Raw genomic sequence first — 25,088 nt, 5'->3', positions numbered from 1 at the left:
TATCGGCAATAAATGGGTGTTCGAAAAAGAAAGAGGTCCTTCCCCGAGTCCGAAAGATCTTGGGGTACAAGGCAAGAGTGGTAGCAAAAGGGTTTTTCACGAAGGAAGGAGTTGACTACAATGAGGTATTTTCCCGGTGGTCAAACATACGTCCATTCGTGTGTTATTAAGTTTAGTTGCTCACTTGACTTGGAGTTAGAGCAACTTGATGTGAAAACCGCTTACATGGGGACTTGGAAGAAGAGATCTATATCGAACAACTGAAGGGTTTGTCGTTCTTGAAAAGAAGATTATGTATGCAAATTGAATCGGTCACTGTACGGGTTAAAGCAATCGCCCAGGCAATGGTACAAGCGCTTTGACACATTCATGATGCAACATGAGTACACCCGAAGTAAGTATGACTACTATGTCTACTTTAGAAGGCTTCGTGGTAATGACTTCATCTATCTCCTGCTTTATGTGGATGACATGCTTCTTGCTTCTAAAAGCATGGTGGAGATAGACAAGTTGAAATCTCAACTTAGCTCTGAGTTTGAGATGAAAGACTTAGGTGGAGCCAAGAAGATACTGGGCATGGAGATTGACAGAGATAGGAAGAAGCGACGGATAGTTGTATCTCGGAAAAACATTCAGAAAAGTAATTTCTCGATTTGGTATGGAGAATGCAAAGTCGGTTTCTACACCTTTAGCTGGGCATTTTAGGCTTTCAGCTAAGTTCTCTCCTAGTTCGGTGGAGGAACAAAAGCATATGACAAATGTTCCTTATGCAAGTGCCGTGGGTAGTTTGATGTATGCTATGGTGTGCACTGCATTTCCCGGACATTTCCTGAGCGATTAGTGTTGTCAGCAGGTATATGGCAAATCCTGGGAAGCAGCATTGGGAGGTAGTGAAATGGGTACTAAGGTACTTGAAGGGTACCTTGGATGTGGGATTAGCTTATGGTGGAGGCACTTGTTATGTCAGTGGGTTTGTGGATTCTGATTATGCAAGTGATCTAGATAGACGACGATCGACTACTGGTTATGTGTTTATGATACATGGTGCATCGGTTAGTTGGAGATCTATGCTTCAGTTCTGATTGCTCTCTATCTACTCTTGAAAGGCCGAGTATATGGCGATGGCGAGGTAGTAAAAGAGGCACTATGGCTTCCGAGGTCTTCTAGATGATTTGGGTATTGAAGCGTGTTGCTTTGTATTGTGTTGCTTTGTATTGTGATAGTCGAGTTTTGCTTATTCATTTGGCGAAGAACCAAGTTCAATCATGGTCGGACCAAGCATTTTGATGTCCGTTATCACTTTATACACGGTATGTCGTTGAGGAGGTGATGTAGCACTTGAGAAAGTAGACACCCATTCAAAATCCTTGCTCCAAATCGATATCTTGTGAAAGTTGTCAAATATTAGGTCCGGTTAAAAATACGATATCAACAAAATTTAATTTTTTCTTTAAAATTCGGATATTGCTCCAAATTTTTATTTTTTTACAATTTTATTCATAAAAAATAATATGTTTGAAAATTCGAATAATTAAACAATTATAAGCCCGACCCAACCAATTCGGCATAAAAATTCGCGCCGCCAAACCTTATAATTCGCGAATAATTAATTGAATAATTGGCGACTACTAGCTATGCTCTTGGGCATAGGTGTTCCTTCTTCCTTGATGGAGGTGTTCCCTTTGGATGTGATCTTCTTTGATGTGTTCGGCTTGGTTTTATGTGTTAAAACCTCACCGAGGTGGAGAATGTAGAAAAAAAGAGTTTTTGTTTTTCACGCCGAGTTGGCGCGATCCGCTCATGCTCCAGTGTTTTGGCGCGACCAGCTCAAAGGGCTGACCGACCAGCTTCTTTTTTTGTGGGCTTCGCTTTCAAGAACGCGATTTTGGTTTTGGTATAAAAACAAAATCAGTTTTGGAAAACCTAATTTTTTCCAAAACCAAGAAAGAGAGATTATAAAGAGAGCAATTCTTTGTGAGTTGAGTGTTCATTCTTTATGAGTGAATTGAGAGACTTGTGTCTGTTTCTCGGGACATCCAAAAAAAGCTTGGAACTTGCAGTGTGGAAGTAGGCAAATTGCCGAACCACGATATATCTCGTCTTGTGGTTTGTTCTTCCTTTACATTAATTGTTTTACTTTATATGCTTGTTATTTGATATTGAGAAGTGTTGGGATATTGTTTAGAGGGTGTTGAAGTCTTGTATAGTGTGAAGGATCGATCTTTGTGTAGGATTGATCCGTTTGTTGTGGGTAACGTTGTTTCTGCACTTATATATTCATAACAAGATGCTATCTAGCTATGCCATTCAAGATGCTTCAATTATGGCGATGCTTTATTCAAGACTTTTGTGATTTGTTATATATGGCGATGTTAGCCGTGAATAGTTTTTTATAGCATCATTGGTTCTGCATTATGCCTAGCTGACAGCCTTAGTTATTTAAATGAGAAACAGCGTTTTAATTTTCTGTTTATGTTTAAGTTGCAAGGTGAGTTAGAGTCATTGAGCAAGGACCTAAAAGAGAAGACAGATGAATTGGAAACTTTGGTAGACCAGTGTCAGACTCTCACTGTTGTAGAGCGCAAGTATAATTATCAGCTGCAAGAAGTACGCAAAGCATTGATTGATGTAAGAATTCCTCTAGCAGTTTTGCATAGTTGTACTCGATCCCTTCCTTCATGTTTTTGTGGTTCTCCATTAAATCTTTTGAGATGGATCAAAGTAACTTTCTTATATGAAGGGTTTTCATGACTTCTTGGGTTATCCCCATGGAACAATTGGGCTAAAGCGGATGAGAGTGCTAGATGAGAAACCATTTCAAGATGCTTGTTCGTTGAAGCTGCCAAATGGAGACTTGGATGTCAAATCTGTTGCATTATGGCATTATGCTCCTTGTTTCAGGAACACATAAAAAATTAACAGTGGCATCCTTTCACAATTAATTATAAGCGATAACGGAAACTTTCATGTATCCTTAGTCCTTACTATTTTATATTTAGTTGCATGTTTTTATGATCATCTTCATTTTATCTTGATTGTTCTGTTCCTGCATTGAATATTTGAATCTGATGGTAGAAATATTTATCTACCTTTGTTATATACACTCCTTTAATTGGTTTGATTGGTTATAAGTGTTTGAGGATGTAACTGGTTAGATGATGTGCTGGAAATAATTGATGAAATGATGAAAAACTAAGAGAGCTGAAACATGAATGGGGTCAGAAAGTTTATGACGCTGTAGCTGTTGCTTTGCTGGAAATTAATGAGTACAATGCAAGTTGTAGTAGATATGCAGTACCTGAACCTTGGAACCTCAAGGAAGTAAGGAAAGCCAGCTTGAAGGAGGTCACTGAATACATCCTAAATAGATTGAAAACTTTCAAGAATTCCAAGCGCCGAAGAGTATAACTTGAGGTTAGCATTCAATTCTTGCAGTTTAAGCCTTATATGTCTGAAAATAGAATGAACTGGAGCGCATAATTTTGAGAACTGCTCCTGTTACTTGAGGTTGGTACTCTGTCAAGACTCAAGAGTTGAATTCCGAATATATACTTGAGGTTTCTGATCTGATCACTGGATAGATTTTGTTAAGAAAAAAGAGAATGCTTGAACTGCCCAAGCGGTGCTCATGGTGGGTGTAAAGGAGCGTTTTAGTTCACCTTTACATACAAGGATGGAGGGAGAATGAGATTGAATATGGTAAAGACCGAGTTCGTTGATGAGCGACCTACCTATGTATCCTCTCTTGATTATGGGGAGAGAGAAGAATCAGATCTGGCGTAGTTCATAAGAGGAGTATTTATAGGCGATGAAAGTGAATATTCATCTAACACGTGTAAAGATCAGTACAAATGTAGGGTGGAGATTGTTGATTCGTGTGAGAACTGTGCTAGTAGGTTTGCTGTAATGATGGGGATTAGTAGCATGGGTTAGTAGCTTGCGGCAGTGGTCAGTAGCTGGCGGCAGTGATTTGTGTACGTATAGTTTTATACATGATTGCTTCTAGAAGATAAGCTGAGTCACGATATAGAACGATCTGTGTAATGATACGAACTGTTCGAGAGCGATCTCGTAGCTTGTGGATGCGACCTAGTGACATAGGTCTCCAAAGTAAGTCAGAGGTCAGTGTGGTATTTTCACCATGCTGAGCACGTGCTTGATATTCCTGAAGGAGAATATCACTCCCCTACACAGCCCCCTCTCAGTAGGTCGTGCCGCTCGGTGAAGCGATCTGCTGAGAGAATACAGTAGCGCATGTGGAGCATGCATAAAGAGACAAACTGGTGAAAGTGGAAATACCCAATGAACTATGGAGATCGATTCGTGCTATCTGGTGATCGGATGTGCGATAACATTTGGCATGTGTACGACACGTGAGCAAATCTGAGCAGTTACAGAGAAAACGGGCCACCCCATTTTTTCGGGATTTGAAAAGACAAGACAACTTGTTGGAAGTCGTGTGCGGCTAGGGCTAGGATGTAATCATAACACTTTGGGAACTAGAGGGGCGGTTATACAAAAACCACGCTGGCTATCTGAATCGCCATTTGGTTGCTTCGCTTTGCAGAAAAAATCTCACTACCCCAAGAGTTTTCAGGTTAGTTTTCTGCCATTGTTGATATTCTGCTCTCTGTTTCGTTCTTGGTTCTTGTTATTAAGTTGTTAGGTCGTTCGCTCTGTTGCGTGCAGTTAGAGTTGTGAGTGACAAGAGAGAGATGTCTGACTCAGACGATATGCGATCTAATGAGGTTCGCAAAGTTTTTCTTGGTTGGGATGACGCGGAGGAAGAGAAGGAAGAGTCAGTTTGTGGGGTGAGTGAGGGTGACGATGAAGATGATGATGTTGATGGGGCGAAAGGTGGGGAAGATGATGCCCGATCTGGTCTGTGGTTGCTGTAACTAGCACTTCAGGTCGCGATGAGAGGTCATCATCTAACAGGCTGCCTCCTAGGGCTGTAGACAGACACGCTTTGAGGGCGTTCTCCTACTTGAGAGAGACGTATGGGATAACCGTAAGCGACCTGGAGATCCATGAGCCCGAACAGGACGCGTGGGTCTTTAGCGATAGGTACAACCCACTGAACTATGATGTTATAATCTGTGAGGGGCAGCTGAGGGCACATATGACGATACCGTTTCTCTAAATTGGTGTGTGAGTTCTTGAACTTTTGTGGCAAAGCGCCCTGTCAGTTTGTGGGTAACACATGGCGGTTGCTTAAGGTGTTTGACTTGTTGAACGCCAGCGGTGAGTACCGGATAGAGGTCACTGATATTATTGAGCACTTCTTTTCTTTTTTTTTTTCTAAACGATATGCTCGGACTGTATTTTTTACTTCATCTATCAATCATTTGTAGTCTTCATAATAAATAGTATTCTTGTGTATTATGTAGTAACAGAGTCTGTTTTGCTCAATTATAATCCGCGGATCACTTAATTTTTGAGTAATCATCATTCCATTGCAGTTGAAACTATTTTTGTCAACATCTATGCTATCCATGTGGTTTACCTGCATTATTTGATCGAATTTTAGTCACAATTAATATAAAATTTGATTCATATATAACAGAAAATATGAATATGAAACTAAACTATCTTTTTCTTATTATTCAAATTAGTTTTTTAACTGTATTAGCTTGTAAAACATGCTCTATTATTTCTATTGCTAAGAACAAATACAGCAAATAAATACCATGGTAGATTATGAAATTACCTCGTAAATGATCTTATCTCTTATTCTACAAAAGAAAATAAAAATTGTGTAAGTTTAAAAAAAAAAATCACTACGATACTTATGATAAGCCCGTATAAAAATTGTCAGTATATATATATATATATATATATATATATATATATATATATATATATATATATATATATATATATATATATATTTACCTTCTGCTACTGCATTGTGGTATACGGGAAGTTGTGTCCTTAAATTTATAAGGATCTATTGTGATATGGTTTTAGAAGTTTAGTTAAACTCATCTTTATAGTGTTTCTCTTTTATGAAAACTCTAAGTAGGAGTCCATTTGATATGTAGTCTTTGGTGAAAGGTGTAAATGTGTCTACCGAAGATATTTCATGGCAATTACGGAGTCTTTTGTTAGAGTTGGTCACTATGCATTAGTGTTTTGAGTCTTGTGAAGTTGTCTTTAGTCCCAGAGAAATGATTCAGCATGCACACTTGCTAGCTGACTTATGGAAGTCTAATATTGATCTGGGTTGTAATTTGGTTGTTCCCATGACAAATCAAAATCTTTTTCGGTCGAGTCCAACACTCATTATATGAACTCCTTGCTATAAGCTAATAAATTATGTTTTTGATCAAAAAAATAAAAAGAAAGAAAATGGGAGAGAGGTCGAGATACCTTTAATACACATTACTTCTTTCTTTTATCAATCCTTATTCTTTCGGTTCCAGTAAACATCATTTCCTTCATGAGCTCTGGCAGTCCAATTGACTCCCATTAGCCCATAGCCAGTATTACGTTTAGATCACAATGATGACCATGTCTGGAAATAACACTGATAAACACCAGAACAGAGGACGTACCACTACTTTGAAAGTGCTCTATGTTTGGCAATATCTATTAGACCCGCCTTACCATGTTAAAGATCATTTGCACACAAAAAAATAGGTGAGCCCTGAAGTCAGAAGTTTAGGGCCTGTTTGTAATCAAAAGTTTAAATGTATGGAAGTTCCGCTCATTTTCGTTCAGGGTCATATTGGATTGAATCGTGGTTTCTAACATATTTCTATGTTTTTAAGAGTTCCAATTCTTGATTTTCCGAAGTTCAACTTGATACAAATAAGCGATATGTTCCAACTCTTTAAATAGACAAATAGGTGGAGCAAAGTTGGAACTGCGAGAGGTTTAAGATTGTTATATGGATGTTGGCGAGCGAGCTTCCAAAGAGTAGAACCTTGGTTTAAAGACCCTTTAAACAACCCTAAATAAAGTTAAAACAGAAAATATCCCTGACTGTAATTGGCCAAGTTCATGAGCATGAATACAGACATTCCTTTAGGTATTCTGCCAGAAATGTGACTGCTCACTGCACAGTATGTCGGCTAGCTCACTGCACAGACCTAGATCGGTTATGACATAAACACTATTTTGGAGTGCATAAATAAGGTCCACACATGCACACACCTGACGTAACAAAGAGCTGGTAAAACAAAAGGATTTCAAGCTAGGTGTAGGAGTTGCGTAAAAGTAGAAAATTGGATGGTTTCTTGAGCAATTGCCAATGTTGTAGGTATTTATTGGGACAAATTGTCTCCAGAAAAGCTGAGCCAAATTCGCATTCGCAGGGAACTGAAAAGTCGGATAGAGTGAGAGACAGGGCAGAAGCTTCCATGTGGTCCTTGGAGAAACTACCACCCACCGCCCAAAGGATGTCTTTGACTGCAGATACCGGTTTCTGTTTGGATTATTTATTGGCATGGGATTGTACTTATACCAGTACTTATACCATGCAACTTAATCGTGTCCTTGCAAAACATGGTGTGAAGTAATTGTAAGTCGTAACAACAATAACAATAGGTAGCTTTCCACCAATGAAAAACTTAGGGCTCCAAACAAGTGGGACCTTGAAGAGGTAAGTTTCCAATACTTTCGAGTATTGGTATCATCCCTCCTACATGGTTGTAACCTTTCCAATCTTTTTGCTCGGTTGCCTCTCCAACTAACTGCTTTGTGGTCGGAAAGGCATTAAAGAGAATACTTCTTTTGTGGCCACCCTTGCTGCCTCAATACCCTTTGCAACCAATGTTCTTTCTTCTCTTGTTTGTCGGATATGCTCGTAGCATCGGTTTCCAACTCCACAATCTTAGCAGAGGTCGAAGATGAAACTTTAACTTTCTTGAATGTATCGGTCCTAGCATCCCCTTTCTCTTGGATCCGTAAGTCGATAATACCTCGATTCGGTCGGTTCGCGGGTGATCCAAAGATTGGTGCACGACTTGGTAAGGGTGAGGTAATTAAACCTATAATCCATTCTTTACACTCTGTTCTATCTGTCTCGACGGCAACCGTAATGCGTTAAGGTAGTGAGTCCGATTAGCAATCTTCTCCGCTTTGTTTGTGAGTGCTCATATTGGTTGCCCGAGCTCCAAATGAGTGCGAAGTTAGATCATTCTCAAGCTTACTCAGGGAAGAGTGTAGTTTTTCCATCTCAAGCATGCGAGGGACCGGACCTTACAACACGGTTGTTAAGCTCTGCCGATCGCTCCAATAACTGCGATGAGAAAACGAAAAAAATCGAAGGACAAAGAAAGGTAGAACTAAATACATGCATAACAATAGTAAATAGGAGAACATAAAGCCTTACCCCTGATAAGCATCTAGCTATGTGGGTGTAAAGGCGTGATGCATCCCTGTATTGGGTGAAGTACGCAATGTCGGTGGGGAGCCGACCTCCATGAACTAACCCAAGAGCAACGTCATCCATGAAAGTAGATTGGTCACTTTTCAAGGGTCCCTTTTCAGGATTTCCACCAATGAAAAACTCAGGGCTCCAAACAGTAGGACCTTGAAGAGGTAAGTTTCCAATACTTGGAGTATTGGTATCATCCCTCCTGCATGGTTGTAACCTCTCCAACTGCTGCTCCGGTTGCCTCTCCAACTACTCTTTGTGGTGGGAAAGGCATTGGAGCGAGAATCCTTCTTTTGTGGCCACCCTTGCTGCCTCAATACCCTTTGCAACCAATGTTCTTTCTTCTCTTGTTTGTCGGATATGCTCGTAGCATCGGTTTCCAACTCTACAATCTCAGCAGAGGTTGAAGATGAAACTTTAACTTTCTTGAATGTATCAGTCCTAGCATCCCCCTTTCGCTTGGATCCGGAAGTCGATAATACCTCGGTTTGGTCGATTCGCGGTGATCCAAAGACTGGTGCGCGACTTGGTAAGGGTAAGGTAATTAAACCTATAATCCATTCTTTACACTCTGTTCTGTACTAAATAGAAGATTGTGTAGAGTGTAGACTGCTTGTTAGCTCAAACATAGGCGATATTCTATCTTCTTGACACCAGAAGTAGTGTGTTCTGCATAAAATTAAGTAGACCTTGTGAACAATCTTACTATAAACATAAATAGATATGTTTAGTGTGTGGCAGGGTTTTGCTGAACTTGAATATGGGATGCTGCGTTACATGGGAGCTATTGATGACACAACTCTAGTTGTCACTTATGCTAAGTATTCTGACTTGTAAGTTGTAATCCTTTCATGTATTGCTATTTTATTTTAGCAAATAAAATAAAATAAGGCAATCAATTATCTTTGGAAACCTTTTGGTACTTTCGTCACTTTGCAAGTATAAGGTTACTCATTACTGTTAACTTTCACTTCTTGAGCCACTTAGTTAATCAATAATATGAAAGACGCATCACATTCGCTTTCTCAGCTTGTATTATTGTTTCTTTGCTAAATGCTAGTATAGGTTCTTGATCAGGATGAAACACCTTTTCTTTACTGGTGGGGTCTTTGGCTTTGGCGTTGGTAATGATGCCACATCAGTATTGCTTTTCAATGCAATCCAGAATTTCAATCTGACAAACATCAACTACAACACCCTCTTAAAGATTATTCTGAACTTTTTCTATTTATTTACTGTGAGCACACTGTTGGGAGTATTTGTAAGTCCCTCTCTCTCTCTCTCTCTCTCTCTCTCTCTCAATTTCTCACACACACACACACAAACTTTTATCGCTTTCTTCCTGCATGCTAGCCAGTGCTTAAAATTCTGAGGTGTCTCTTTCTAAGTATCTTACATCGATCTTGGCTCCATTTCCCTCTTGGTGCTGTGGTCCGTTTATCTAAGGATATGCTTTTCCAAACCACCGTAGATCACTATCGATTACTAAAATCTAACCTATCTCATAGAAAGAAAAAAAACAGAAATAGAAACGGAAAAAGTACAAACCACATCCCACACTTAACTTAAACAAATAGAATCCTCTAACATATGTTGCCAAAAGCATGTTCGTGGCACTCTCATAGAAAGACAAATATTTAATTTTGTTTCTTCTTAATACACATATTTTACAGTAAGGTAAGTAAATGTAGGTTGAGGACATAGAAACAAAAAAATTGGGTGTTTGGAAGCATCGAGTGTTTAGAATCATCACCTTCAGTTCCAAAATGGTCTTCTCACTACATTGTTGAATGAGTACACAATCCAAACATTAATGTACTTAATAAAGTTTGCATGTTAAGAAGAATTCCAAACATTAAGAAGAATAATTAAGAATAGATAAGATTCCATACAATATGATTTAATAGAACCATGAAGAAGACAGAGTAGAAGGGAACGTTAAGGTAGATAACATTATCTCCTACTGTCCCTAGTACTACATGGCTTATAAAAAGGGATTAGTAGCAAAATACTTAGGAGATAATCAATTACACTGAAGTAAGGAGGATTCGATCTCTGTGCTGTTTATGGCCATACTGTCTCTATTTGTTTTCCCTATATTCCATTAAAAGGAGATTTTCCTATTAAACAATGTAAAAAAAATAAAATCAGTGTCTAAAATATAAAAAATATAATAATCATTTGTTTTAAGAAAATACCTTTGAGTGTAATAATCTTCAGATTGAATTGAAAACTTCTTTATAGACAATGTTCTGTGTATGTCCTTTAGGCTCGTCCCCATTCCTTATGATTAAAAACTTCAGTTCCTCTCGTGAGCTTGTTCTTGAAACTGCAACATATAACTGGCCATGAGTAAAAACTGGCGTTGGCAAATATATTCCAACTTTTTCGAATGTTTGTCCCTGGCTTTTGTTTATGGTCATAACGAAACAAACTTTAACAGGGAATTGCTTCCTTCTGAATTCAAATGGCCATTTCGTATCGCTTGGGGACAAAACTGTTCTTGGAATAAAAACTGGATCTCCTACTCTGTTCCCTGTAATAATATCTGCATATATCACTTTGGAAGCCAATTTTGTGACGATCATCCTAGTCCCATTGCACAGTCCTCGACTCTGATTAATGTTTCTCATTAACATGTTCGGAACACCAACTTTTAAATCCAGTTTGTGGTTCGGTATGCTAGAAAATTCTAGAGTGTTTAAGAATTTTGTTGGGTATAAAACATCTTGTTCAGCACTTTTACCTTGAATTGGACTTAGTGAGTCTGCACTTAAGTATCTCTTTAGTTCTGTTGGGAGTTCTGAAATTATTGTGCAATTAATTTCATCAACTGTTTCGTTCCTTGGGGCTAGAATGCTTCTTTCTTTAAGATACTGAATATTTGTATATTTGTTGACCAAATCCGGATATATGCATGACACAATATCTTTTACTGGATTATCACTATCCGGAATAAGCAAATCTTCAGGAATTTTGATCCAAGTTGATTCCACCTCATCACTCATTCTAGAAGTAGGAAGATTTCCGTCTCCAAGGTCTAAAACCCATTTGCTAAACTCTTCAATAGACTTTGTTGTAGCTGATTCTATATTTCCGGCCATTCTTCAGTCGCATGTTCTCAGTTAAGTGAAAGACTTTGCAGTTTTTCCATAATTTTGACTTGTTGATAGAAGCATCAACAACATTAGTTCTTGTGCCTCTTGGAATGACTGGTAATATCTGTCTAAAATCTCCTCCTATTAGGAATGTTTTACCACCAAATTCTTTGCCTTGTGATTTAAAAAGGTCCTCCAGTGTACGGTTTACTGCCTCAAATCCATGTATGTGAGTCATTGGTGCTTCGTCCCACACTATTAGATCAGCCCGTCTGATAAGGTTGTGTAATAATGTCCCTTGAGAGATGTCACAATTGGTGTTTTCATCAGTCAGAATAATAATTTTAAACCTAGAGTGAGCAGTCCTTCCACCTGGAAGTAGGAGCGCAGCTATCCCAGACGACGCAACTGCAAGAACAATCTTTCCTTCAGATCGAAGTTTAGATATAATTGTTTTGTAAAGATATATTTTGCCAGTTCCTCCGCATCCGTACACAAAAAAAACACCTCCTGATTGAGATTGAACTGCATCATTAACAGAGTTGAATACCTCAAGTTGATTAGCGTTCATTCCGTTGTTAAGAATCTCATATTCTTTTCGCAACTCATTGCAGTCGTAGTCTAATTCTTCAGCAATCAATCTGTTATCTGTGGAGATCCTTGAAGACATATTAAATTTCAGGAAATCAGGAATGTTTGTGAGAGATAATCCTTTTTCAGCTATAATTTGTTCAATCTCACAGAGAGTCTCATTTCTAATCTGTTCTTCAGTGAGTTGGAGATTCTCATTATTGTTCTTCTTTCTATATCGAAACAAAATATCTTCTCCGAGGTGCTTTTGATGTTTCTCCCAAAGTTTTTCAGGATATGTCACCCCACAAAACAAAATCAATGTGACGAACAATTGTCTCAAAGATTTTGGAACTTGCCAATGACTTGCTTCCTCCATAGCGTCATCCCATTCACTGTCATCCTCAAGTAATCCATGTGCCTTGATATAAAAATGAAACATTAGAATAATAATGTAACAATATGAATTGCATTTTAATAGTAAACCATCATAAATGAGTTGAGGTTTTATGATTAATACGTACTATTTTTTTTTTTGTTTCAATATCTTTTTCTGATGAAAGGTTTTTTGTATGTTTGATACAATATTTTTTCCTCAAGGGTATGACCACAACTGTATGTTTATATGTAGTTTTCTTTTGATAAAGTTTGCATATAATTATCGAAGGCTTAATGTTGTGACCATGAAAAAAATGGGTCCTAACTTCGAGATGATGAGACTTATTATATTCACCTTCATTTGACTTCAAATGATTCTGATCTTCTAAAAACCTCTGGCTTAAAGAATAACAAAGTTCAAGAGCAGGTAAAGTATTACAAAGTTCAGGTATTTCATCATAACTGAAGCTAAACCCAAGATCCACACACCCTTTTAAGTCATCAAGATCTTCATCCGTTAAACTCAATTGCTCGGATACTCCTTTTGAAGATGTGCCCGATCCCGAACCATCTTGGTCTTCTTCTTTCATTCATGATTCTACTACATAACCTTCTAGAAACACGTGGCTTTTTTTCTTCTTTGTAAACCATACATCATCAAAACTACTTCTTGGGTTTTCTTGTTGGTCTTGGAAATCTTGGGTTTTGGTGAAAAAAATGGGTCCTAACTTCGAGATGATGAGAGAGCATTCCTTAGGAATGATAAAAAACGACAGGAGTTTTCACATTTGAACATTTTTAGTGAATTATACATGTCCTATTTTATCTACAACCACGAGAAACTGTTTTTTGGTAACGAGGTACGCATTTAACTTGAGATCTGAGGCGACTTAAACTCATTGATGAGAGAGCATTCATTAGGAATGATAAAAAATGACAGGAGTTTTCACATTTGAACATTTTTAGTGAATTATACCTGTCCTATTTTATCTACAACACAGAGAACCGAGGTACCCGAATGTAGCACAGTTCATTCGGAAGTGAGATAGTTAAGAACTGCAGAGGTGAAGCATCATCTAAACCCTGAAGTCACGCTTCTATTATACAAACACCACTATGGTCACAGAAGCAAATGTCTACAATAAACTATTTGAAACATTAGAGCAAGTGCTTCTTGTAAAGCAATAAAAATACTCATCACCCGGTTTTTACTGTTATGACCTTACTTATATTTGAAATTCCAAAATGCAGTGGCAAAAAAGGCTCAAAAGCCAAGGTAACAAAATGTTGTGTGCGAGTTGTGTGCTGGTTTTTAAAACATGAACATAGACTGGAGAGGTTTTGAATCAGTACATATGAATTAATTTGAACTTCTAAAAGTATATGTGACAGATTTTAGGCGAGAAAACAATATAAAAAAAAAAGTTAATATGGAATATGTAATAAAATATACCTGACAGGTAGCTCTGAAAGTTGGATAAACTTTTCCATTAACAATTTTAATATCTTCATAAGACAAAGGACCTTTGATGATATTCAGCAACAGCCGCAGATAAAATCTCTCTCCTGCTGTAGGATGTGCGTAATAGACACGTCCAATTTTCTTCCCATTTTTTCTTGGCTTCCACTTCCTTTCCTTTTTATCCCATACGAATTTAGTAGGAAAATCGACATACGTACCCCTAGCTAATTCTGGATACTCAACATTTGCTTTAAACCACTCTGTGAACTTGGTTTTTTATGAAGATTTCCTCTTTACTGCATCTCTTGCATCATCCCTCTCACTATAATAAACCAAATGCTCACCTTCAAGATGGAATGGTAACCTTTCAACGCCTGGTCTTCTGTACTGAATATCAAATTTCAATAGTCTCCAAACTGCTTCAGAAGCAGATAAGAATCGGCAGTCTAAGAAATTTGCAACTTCATCAACGTCCTTTACTATTTGATTAGTACTATCTTTGTCTGTGACCATGTTTTCAACAATAATTGCAGTAGCCCTGTCCCTTCCCTTGTTAATGTATTTGAAAATGTATTTGATTGATCTTCCCTTGTTGCAGTGTTCCACATTAATATGAGCTTGGTACTTAACTATCAAATCAACATTGTGTGGAACAACCCATCTGTTATCAACTTCTATATTCTTCTTCATTCCCTTTCGATTATTATTCCGCCTCCTGTAAACTGTGAAGTCATTGTCATCAATAGTTGTTTCTTCACTAAACGGTCTTGGATAGAATTTAGTACACTTTTTCTCATTCATGCAAAGGGAATCTAAGTTTTCTATTCCACATGGCCCATGTATCATGAATTCTAGCACTGAATCATAGGCAATTTTGTCACCAATTGGGTCAGGTAACTCTGCTGATATGAGCTTGTTGATTAGTGAAGGAGTAGTAGGCTTTGAAGCGTTGTCCAGAAAAAGTAAAATGTGAGTGTGTGGTAAACCTCTCTTTTGGAATTCAACAGTGTATAATGCTGCAAAACATTAACAAAACCTGTATTTATTAATATTTTCATAAAATATTATGACTTTTTAAATTATTTAAAACAATATAGTATATAGGTTACCTGCCCAAGCCTTCCCAAATTTCTTGCGCTTTTGTAAATCAGTCATCAGTTTGTGCAATTTCATCTAAAAAACTCTTGCAACAATATCGGGAAAGTCTTATGGTTTATAACCAGGAGCTGTCATGTCAATACATATCTGGATTTCTAGCCATTTAGGGTTGCATGTAAAAGTAATGAAGAGATCTGGGGAACCTGTGTGCCTGCATATTGCAATGGCATCTTGATAGTTTTATACCATGTACTGCGGACCACCTGTGAAAGATGAAGGAAGAACTAACCGTTTGCCTATAGTACCAGGCCTCGTGTCACCAGCGACAACTGCATCTACTAATCCTTGATACAATTCTACCTGAATCGTTTGTTGATTATTTCGAACCCAATCCATTCTATTTTGTTCAACAGCTGTATAAGCATCTACACAAAGTTGTTGTCTCAATTTTTTCCCAAGAACTATAGTCTGGCCTTCATTGCGTCTGAGTTGTAATCTAAAAGCATAGTATTCTCTCATGCTAATATTTTTTCTTTTTCCAACTACTGCATTGTTTCTATATGGAATGTTAAGTTTGTATCCATTTTCAGCATGGGGGAACAAAAGTGGATACTGCATTGCCATGAAACTTGGTAGCAATTCGTTGATTCTCTTCAAGCCAAATCCTTTCTTGTCCACAATAACATCTCTGTGCTCGTTAAATTCATCACCATTGCCAACGATTAGACCAGCTATCTTTTTTGATGATGGCAAATTATAAAGTCTTCCATCTTTTTGTCTTATATTAATCAATTGTATGCTGACGTCGGCCACATGACATTCTTTAAATCTATCCCTTGCCATTCTATAAGTCATGGTGAGTTCGTTGGTAACATTCAACATATTTATCAATCCTTGAACAATTCTAGAATCTAAAGCATATTTTGGATTCCTCTTAACAATTTTTTTACTAAGAGAGTTCAACCTGTGGGTGACTTCATTTTCAATATCATGTATGTACAACTGTGCAAACCTTGGACGTACTCCTTCAGCTGGAAGCAATGTTCCAATTTTGTGGTGATTTTGCCCTTTTATTTTATAAACAAAGGGTGCCTTTCCATTATTAACTGAGCTCTGAACTTGTCCACCAGTAGATGTGAACGCGAACATTGAGTTGTAAATGCTGATGTTTTCCATGTAATTTAACGATTTTGACCCTCCATTGCAATCCAAAAGATTCTTCAAAAATTCCTGAGTATCTTTTAGAAGAGGCAATTGAACCTTTCCATTTTGACAACATATGGAGAATTTAGGATTAATAGGTTTTTTGCTCCTATCATTCCTTTCTTCGTACCTGACAATAGCTCCACAGTGAGAACATATGGATGTTGGACATCCAAAATCCAAAGGCTCAAAACAACTTCCTGCAAGGCAAAAAGTTATTTAAAATCAAAGAATTTAATTATAATAAGAATATAAAACATTGCTGTAAGAAAATTACTTTTATGTGAGACATCTATTCCACATGAAATAGAAACTTCAGTTTCATTGTCCACTTCAATGTCGGAATGTGATCCACTCATTTGTGATAGGTAATCATCATCACTTTCATCGTCAATGTAATTATCGTTTCCAATGCTCTTCAAATTCAGCATCTCTTTTCGTTTAGCTCTATTTATTTTAGCTTCTTCTTCACTTGTTCCGGGCATAGATACTGTTTAAAAAATAATAATATGTCATTTAATAAAGTATTTGATGCTATAAGAACATTAAATTGAATACATAAGAAGAAAATATTTACCAAAACGTTTCATTCTACTATGACAATTAGATTTATAACTTCTCTTCGGTGTTTTCCTCCTCTGTTTTCTTTTGACTAGGGTAGACTTTGTAGTTGTTGTTTTTCTAACTGATACTTGATGCTGACCTGCAATTTAAGAGTAATATTAGTATGATTAATATATAAAGTACTTGTTAGAATCGTTGCAAGTTAAGACATACTTTCTTGTGAAAGAACAATGTCACCAGAAGTTTCTTCCATATTATTAGGCTTGGTCTTCTTTGGAGAAATTTCAATCTCTACTTGAATTTCATCTGAATCTTTCTCTGCGTTAATGAGTGCTTTTCTTTTCAACTTAGCACGCATGTTGCGAAACCAAGTAACTATGTTTTTTTCTGAAACATTACCGTGTTGATTTAGTTCAGCTTTCAAATTGTTAATTATCTATTTATTTGGACTTCCATTGAATTGATCAAATACTTGATGTAGTTTTTCAACTTGGATTATTGTTGGTGTCCATCGCTTTCTGCTGGATAAATTCTCGTCAACTGAAATCATGTAGAATAGAATACTGCTGGAAGCCTGGAAAGAAAAGGAGTCAGTTAAAGCACCCAAATGTGGTGTGTTGGACCAAAATTTAGTTGGACACTGTAAAACTCGATGTTAATTGGAGGTGTCAGTGTGGATAAATCTGGAATTGGTGGACTGGGCATATTAGTGATGGTGGTGGTCAGACTTCAGAGTGGTGAAGCAATAGAATCAGCAAAACAGCAAAATCGCAGCCAACATCTTAACGATGACATTATCACCAAAGTTCTTCTAGGAGTTCCAGGTAATTCACTAAGTGAGTTGAGGCGCACGTATGCAAGCTATATCAAATGCATTTTATTGGTCACAGAAACTTGATATTTTGATATCCGAGCATATGGAAGAAACTTCTTTTAACTTATTTTTAAAATATCCGAGCATATGGAAGAACCAAATAAAATATCAATATATGCATTTGAAGAAACTTCAATATATGGAAGAAACTTATCAAGTTCTGGTGAAACATATATCCGAGCATATGGAAGAAACTTATTTCAACATGATATTTGATCCTTATTTCATACTCCAACACATGGTCACAGAAGCAAATGTCTACAATAAACTACTGAAACATTAGAGCAAGTACTTCTTGTAAAGCAATAAAAATACTCATCACCCTGGTTTTCTGTTATGACCTTAATTATATTTGAAATTCCAAAAATGCGCAGGCAAACAGGCTCCTGAAAGCCAGTAACAAAATGTTGTGTGCGAGTTGTGTAATACCAGCAGCAGGTTCACAAATATTTCATCAACATAAAAGATGGGAAGATTTTGAAAGAGAAACTAAGAAATCTCAAAGGGGTGATTCTTGCTTCTTGTAATGGTCTACTTCTCTTACAGATTGACAATGATAATTATGTTATTTTTTTTGGTGAAGAATTATGTCATTAATCCAACAACAGAGCAAAAAGTGAAGCTTCCGCCATGCAGTAATCAATCTTATGTAAGAAATTCCTGGGGGTTTGAGATGAATTTGAAAGGGAAAGCGGAAGTAAAGGCTTTTCCTTTGCCATGCATGAGGTCGAAGCATGAGAAAACATTTTGATTAAGTGTGTTTGTATTTCTTATGTACCAAAAAATATGTAATAACAGTAAAAAAAATACTAACCTTCAGTGGAAAGAATTTGGAGTCCTTCCAAAGATGGTGTACCAGGGAAAAACCTTCAGTCCACGAAAAAAATACGAACCTTCAGTAGAAGGAAGTGGAAGGAATTCGTAAACCTTTCAATGATGGTGTGTGCTTCGTGAATATTGATGTGTTTTCTTAGGATTTCTTTATGTATATTGGCGTATGCTTTCAATAGGTTTTTGTTGAATGCTTCATGAATATTGATGTCTTTATATATATTTTAATATGACAGCAGTTGTATAGCATAAGAATTCTGTTGTTGATCCATTAACTAATTCGTATCCATATCTATTAATTAATCCATATCCATATCCAATAACTAATCCATAATTCGTATATTTTATGAATTGTTGCTTGTATTTTATGTATGTTCCTTCGGTGTTTTTGTTGTGCTAGGACATTATACATTCGTTGTGTTATTGTTATACGAACTTTTCACTCATTAAGACACTACATAATAGCAGAAAAGTAGGACATTAATACACTCAAGTTTAAGGCATTTATATATGAACCGCATCAACCGCTTATTTGCAATAGTTAAATTAACAAAAGTTTGTAATATTGTGATCAAGCATCAAGTTATACCGCAAAGACAGGAAAAAATGACACTTGCCTTCATTTCCATGTGATTATACTTATACAGTTCAACCAAAAAGATACAATTTCGGTCAGTGGTGAAATCCACCCTTGCACTAAATCCTTCTACAAAAACAATTTGGAGCAATTGTGATAAGTTATTGTGAAGGCTTCTTGAAGCTTCATTTTGTTATGGTTTTGATCCCGAAACTACCGCGAGTGCCATAGCGCATCATAGCAGCCGGCCAGACTCACCTTTAACGCTTACCAAAGCTTTTCATTGCACCAACCACTTTGGCAAATACAGCTAATCCACCTGCAAATATAGCCCTCAGAGCAACTGTTGGTTTTACCTCCATTTTTCTTCTAATACCTGCGACCACAAATCTTCAACAGGGTTAGGATGGCATATGACATGGACCAAATTCACTAAGAACATAATAGACTTGAAAGCATGAATGTAAATCATATTTTCTAAAAAAGAAGATCACATGTTCATTATTTTTGAAATATGCCATCTTTCAATAACACACCAGTACCCTGGGACTGGGAGTCCCAAACATGAGGCTGAGGGACTTTGGAAAAAAAAAAATTATTTCCCTCGAATTGAGTTAGATATATAGACATAGTACACGGCATTTCCACCAAGCAAAGAATAACCTGCAGCTGAGTTAATGGATGCATTCGCATTACCTGCGTTCCCTAGAAAAGTTGAACTTCCTTTGTCGATTCTTTCCCAACAGAAACCGCCCATCACATCCTTCAACAATGACTCATTATTAGCACTCGTCTACTTCCAGTTGTAGCCCGAGAGTCTTCAAAGCACCAAGCATATAATGAATATCCTCACTGTTTCTCGTATCTATCTTCATAGCATATATGCATACTGATTTAGGCATACAAATGCATACTGACCAATGAATACAAATTTGCAAAAGCAAGCCCAAAGCAGCATCACCAACGAAATCTAAACGTTGGTGATGCTTTAAATCAATAAGAAACAACATATTAAGCCCAAAGAATAGAAGGAACCGAAAAGAAAAATATGTTAAATGTTCGTTATTTTTCCAAGTTGAATCTGGGGGTTAAAACAAAAGCGAGGATTGGTGACATATGCATAAACAACAGAGGTTAATGCAAAAGAATGTACCAAAAGCACAGAATACTTGGAACCCGACACCACGAATCAGCTATGGTGAAGCAAAGGAAGCCTCAACTGGTCCCAGCCATGATATCTGCAAGAAGAAAAAAATGATATTAACTCAAATCTCCAACTATGATGCCGAAGTCAAGGTCCAATAAAAAAAAAGTTCAACATTATAATGATCGTGTGCTCAAGGTTTTCGCAAGGACAGGTACAACATATGCAAACACTATTTTCTATTTCTCCTTGCAGTAAAAATGTACTAAAAGTTTCTGTAATCATAAAACTTAAATGACCAATTCCCTTGCAAAAGTTATTCTTTTTTATTTTTATGATATTTTGGGGAAAAAAGCAAAAGACCAAAAGTCAACCTGTTTGTGTGGCAAATTGAATTCTCAATACTCTCCCCACCCCCTGCTTACCACGAAATAGGTGACGACGCATAGCTCTTATCTGATACACTTCATATGCAAGACACTACTCATTCATATGGAAGTCCAAGCCATCAGGAAGTCCTAAAACTCTTTCGAGTTTCAACCCTTGTCAGGGAGTTGAGTTCAAAATTCAAGGTTCAGGATCTTCTTATAAAATGAATATCTGGTTTTTGGTAGTTTTGGACCCAGTTCTCTGGTAGGCACTTCATCCCAGGTAAGTTAGCTGGCACCTGCTAAAAAATACGTTTAGTCACAACAGTGAGCCCGATGTTCTTTTTGCAGCTTCTCCTAGAGGCATAACATCATTCTTGGGTTTTGGTAATGTGCGAGAATGTAATCTGATTCACACCCAATATTATAAAATCGATCAGCATTGATGTAATGTGCATCTTGACCACTCAATAAAAATAAATAAAAATAATAAAAATAATCATGGCGTGTTCTCCTTTAATTTGCTCTCCTCAAAGATGAGCAACGAATAACAAACTCGTACCAAGCAAAAAAAATAACAACAAACCGGTAATCGGTTATCCATACCCACCACCACTGGCTCAATCTAGCAACTACAACTCTAACCATAACCAGGTCCCACAGCGCAAAATAGCAATTACAACATAAAAACAAACACTGGTTACCTTTATACTACACCTCTTACTTCCCACAAATGCAATTGAAGCTCTCCTACATAATTTTCACCTGTAATTAATTTATGGTTTTTTATTTTCTTAACAATATGGGAATGAAGTTTAATAATATAACCACTTCTAACTGTAAAATGTTATGGTAGGTCAGTTGTCTTGCGCAATGACATCCATGAACCCCCTTACTTGGTTTGCCTAAACAGTATTATGCTCTTATTATATTTCGTTAGTTAATTATCATACCTCATTCTTGGCATCCCGAATTCCAACACTTTTATGTGTCTTCCCTCTATGAGGTATCTCAGATTCGCGGGTTGATTTGAAACCTTAATTGTTGGGAGATTGCTTGTGTAGTGTCCCTTTTACCTAGCCTTACTGATTTTCATCCACCCATCTGGTTGGATAGATGTGGGCGGCATGAGGGCAAGGGTGTAGATACTCCACTTAATCCTATAATTTATTCATCTTTTTAAAATTTATGTGTTTATTCTAGGCATCTGTGTGTGTGTGCAGCGCGTCGCGTCGTGAGTCTTCGTGTCGATAAAGTCGTTGAAATTTGTGGTCGGTCGGTTTGCGATGAATTACAACTTGTAAAGCACTTAAACATTTTTGTTCAGAAAGGCCTATATAACTTTGTATAATGCTAGGGTAGTCTCTACTAGTTCCTCGAGCTCTCTGATAAGCAATACCTTAGAATTTGCAATAAACTTTTGACAATAAGAAAGAGCATAATACCTTAAAACTCCTATAACCAAAATCCACTGAGCATATGCTCCTATGTTGCACGGTTACGATTGAGACACGGCAGGAACACTCCGGAGACACGACATTTTCAGTTAAAATGCGGAGTGTCCGACACGGTACGACTTCAATTTTGAAGTACCTACGCAACACAGAATTATGCTCCTATTGAACACAAACAAATGCAAAATAAACCACTTACTATGTTAAGAATTCCTTCCCTTTATCTTATGTAGAGGATTCAACCATCTCTCAAGAACAAATTTAGTAAAGAGAAACAAATTTATTTAGACGACTGTTTAAGTTGTCCATTTCCCAAAAAGAGAAACAAAAAACCACGTAAAGGGGATTTATCCAAAAAACAATCCAATTTTCATAAAAGAAAGACTGTTGAAAAAACAAAGCATTGTAGTTTGGTAGTGAAATCAATTTACTTGGGACTTAAGTAATGGTTATGGTTATAAGAATAAAATATATGAGATAAACTAACCTCAGCTAATTCTTTCTAACTATTGGCCTGCCATAGTTAGGTCCATATACACGACCCTCTTTCTCAACTCCTCAAGAAAGGGAATTCCTAAGGTTGCAAAGAAGATACCGCAATTCCAAATTCAAGATGTGCTTGCAAATTTCCTACTTCATGAGCGAGTACAGTGGACTTAATCTTATTATTCATCTGAAAGAGATACCCAGTCTCGAGTAAATGAATTAGATAAGATAAACTGACCTAAAGTATCTTCATCTTCATATTTGTCTATCGTAGTTGAGTCGACTGAAGGTGCAACTATCTATCAGTTCATCAGTTCATCAACCTTCAAAGAAGACGTCAGAATTACAAAAATTGTGCATGTGCGTGTGCGTTTTTTTCACCATCTTTCTCGTAATCCATCTGCCACAGGTTGGATGACATTTTCAGGAACCAAGTAAAAACATATCGAGTCAAGCCATTATGACGTAAAAACACGTAGTTCTTCATCCAGCGTTCTCAATATCTAGCCTGTAGTTTTTTTCGCATATGCACATTATTATTTATTGAGATGTTTTGTCCGACATTGTAACTGTTAAAACACGCATAATTTTTATCTTTTAGAAACTGATGTTGAGGAGGTTCCAGGGAAGGCAGTTATTTTTTTTATAGAAGTGTCTCAAGTTCTGCTATGAAGACACAAAAATTCACAGCCCTATTCTATGCAATGTAGTTCAAACAATTAGAGTTGTGAATGCAAGAAAATAACTTAGAAGAAGTAGTGGTTACAAAAGATCTGAATTAATCTGTTCCGAAAGGTAAGTCTAACATCACAATTCTAAATTCTTCTTTTCTGCTTTTTTTTCTAAACGATCTCCCCGGACCGTAAACCCACTAAAATTAAAAACTAACAATAAAATCCTTGTTTAGTTTAATAGAATCACTTTTGAATAATTTTGGTAAAGTAGAACCCATTAATTAGTGGGTAGTGATTTACCAAAATTTAATTTCTTTAACAGAGATTTCTCAGAGGAGAAGACTTTAACAACAATGCAATCAAATACAAACACCAATGGGAACACTAACCTGATTTCCAGTGAATCATCAATTGAACAATATAGGAAAGTTGAAGTTAAATACCAACTTTTTTTTTGGTCAAGAGGGAAACACTAACCTGCAAAACAAATAAAATGGGTAAGTGAAAGCAATATGTTATTGATGCGTATTATTAAGAAAAATCAAACAAAAATTGCTTCAGAACCATAAAAATTAGAATTAGAGGAAGATAATGAACGAACTTACCAGAAAGGTGATCACTTAGGGTGCCATTTGGTAGAAATTCGTAGACCAACATCTGTTTATACCCAATAAGAACACAAAAAATATAATTCTTCTCCAACAAATTTCATTACTCGATAAAATAAACCATGCAACAACCTAGTAGGGTTTATTGCTGAACTTAAGGAGATGAAGTGCGTATCTAATAATTCAACAATGGCAAGGAAGCACATAAAGGCTTGGTAATGAAGGAAAAACAGCTAAAGTACCTGATCATCTTCTTCATCACAATATCCAATCAAATGATTCTCTTCTTCTTCTCCAAATAGATCTTACTCTGAAAATTTTATTTTTTTTCTTCTTGAGGGAATGGGAGGAGAGAGAGAAAGAGGCAGAAGCGATGTTGGCAGCGTAGATTGTTTTTTTCACAGGCTATAGAGAGTTGGAGACCAAGTGATTGAGATTTGAGAATAAAGGGTTTCGGGTTTTTGTGAATTTGGAATTGGTAATTTTCCTGTTTTAACGCCTACTTTATCGTAATTAGTTTTGCCCACGTGGACACTCTCAAAACTCTCCCTCAATTGATGAGGGGAGAGCTATAATATATATATATATATAGTTTTCGAACCCGTCCTACGAACGGGTGCCGTTATATTAAATTATTCTAAAAAATATTAGTAACTATGCATAGCTATGAGATATTAAAATTATTCTGTCGGGTATAAAACATCTTGTTCAGCACTTTTACCTTGAATTGGACTTAGTGAGTCTGCACTTAAGTATTTTTTTAGTTCTGTTGGGAAATCTAAAATTATTGTGGAGTTAATTTCATCAACTGTTTCGTTCCTTGGGGCTAGAATGCTTCTTTCTTTAAGATACTGAATATCTGTATATTTGTTGACCAAATCCGGATATATGCATGACACAATATCTTCTACTGGATTATCACTATCTGGAATAAGCAGGTCTTCGGGAATTTTGATCCAAGTTGATTCCACCTCATCACTCCTTCTAGAAGTAGGAAGATTTCCGTCTCCAAGGTCTAAAACCCATTTGCTAAACTCTTCAATAGACTTTGTTGTAGCTGATTCTATATTTCCATTCTTCAGTCGCATGTTGCAGTTTTTCCATAATTTTGACTTGTTGATAGAAGCTTCAACAACATTAGTTCTTGTGCCTCTTGGAATGACTGGTAATATCTGTCTAAAATCTCCTCCCATTAGGAATGTTTTACCACCAAATTCTTTGCCTGTGATTTAAAAAGGTCCTCCAGTGTACGGTTTACTGCCTCAAATCCATGTCTGTGAGTCATTGGTGCTTCGTCCCACACTATTAGATCAGCC

The 25,088-nt window shown here is 36.9% G+C and overlaps 3 protein-coding genes and 1 long non-coding RNA gene across 4 annotated transcripts in view; 1 reads left to right on the top strand and 3 right to left on the bottom strand.

Moving 5' to 3' along the window:
* LOC147486923 (uncharacterized) overlaps positions 1 to 3,121 on the top strand; it is a 50,300-nt gene extending 47,179 nt beyond the window's left edge. Inside the window, exons 2-3 of the long non-coding RNA XR_015203240.1 lie at positions 2,482 to 2,628; positions 2,741 to 3,121. This is a non-coding gene — a long non-coding RNA (uncharacterized LOC147486923). The remainder of the gene's footprint in view (positions 1 to 2,481; positions 2,629 to 2,740) is intronic.
* A 7,478-nt stretch (positions 3,122 to 10,599) lies between these two features.
* LOC147486922 (uncharacterized) lies at positions 10,600 to 11,391 on the bottom strand. Its single transcript, XM_086573889.1, has one exon. The coding sequence runs from the start codon at positions 11,389 to 11,391 to the stop codon at positions 10,600 to 10,602; it is 792 nt and encodes a 263-aa protein (XP_086430015.1).
* Positions 11,392 to 11,446: 55 nt separating this feature from the next.
* Positions 11,447 to 15,046, bottom strand: LOC147486921 (uncharacterized). The gene is made up of 4 exons (XM_086573888.1): positions 15,001 to 15,046; positions 14,236 to 14,907; positions 13,883 to 14,121; positions 11,447 to 12,472 (listed from the first exon to the last, which is right to left on the bottom strand). The coding sequence occupies exons 1-4, from the start codon at positions 15,044 to 15,046 to the stop codon at positions 11,447 to 11,449; spliced, it is 1,983 nt and encodes a 660-aa protein (XP_086430014.1).
* A 9,406-nt stretch (positions 15,047 to 24,452) lies between these two features.
* On the bottom strand, positions 24,453 to 24,965 carry LOC147486920 (uncharacterized). The gene has a single exon (XM_086573887.1). The coding sequence runs from the start codon at positions 24,963 to 24,965 to the stop codon at positions 24,453 to 24,455; it is 513 nt and encodes a 170-aa protein (XP_086430013.1).
* Between the last annotated feature and the right edge of the window lie 123 nt (positions 24,966 to 25,088).

The sequence above is a fragment of the Coptis chinensis genome, chromosome 7 (assembly GCF_015680905.1).
Source record: "Coptis chinensis isolate HL-2020 chromosome 7, ASM1568090v1, whole genome shotgun sequence".
NCBI lineage: Eukaryota > Viridiplantae > Streptophyta > Magnoliopsida > Ranunculales > Ranunculaceae > Coptis > Coptis chinensis.
This window is presented reverse-complemented; position numbering and strand designations above follow the sequence as displayed.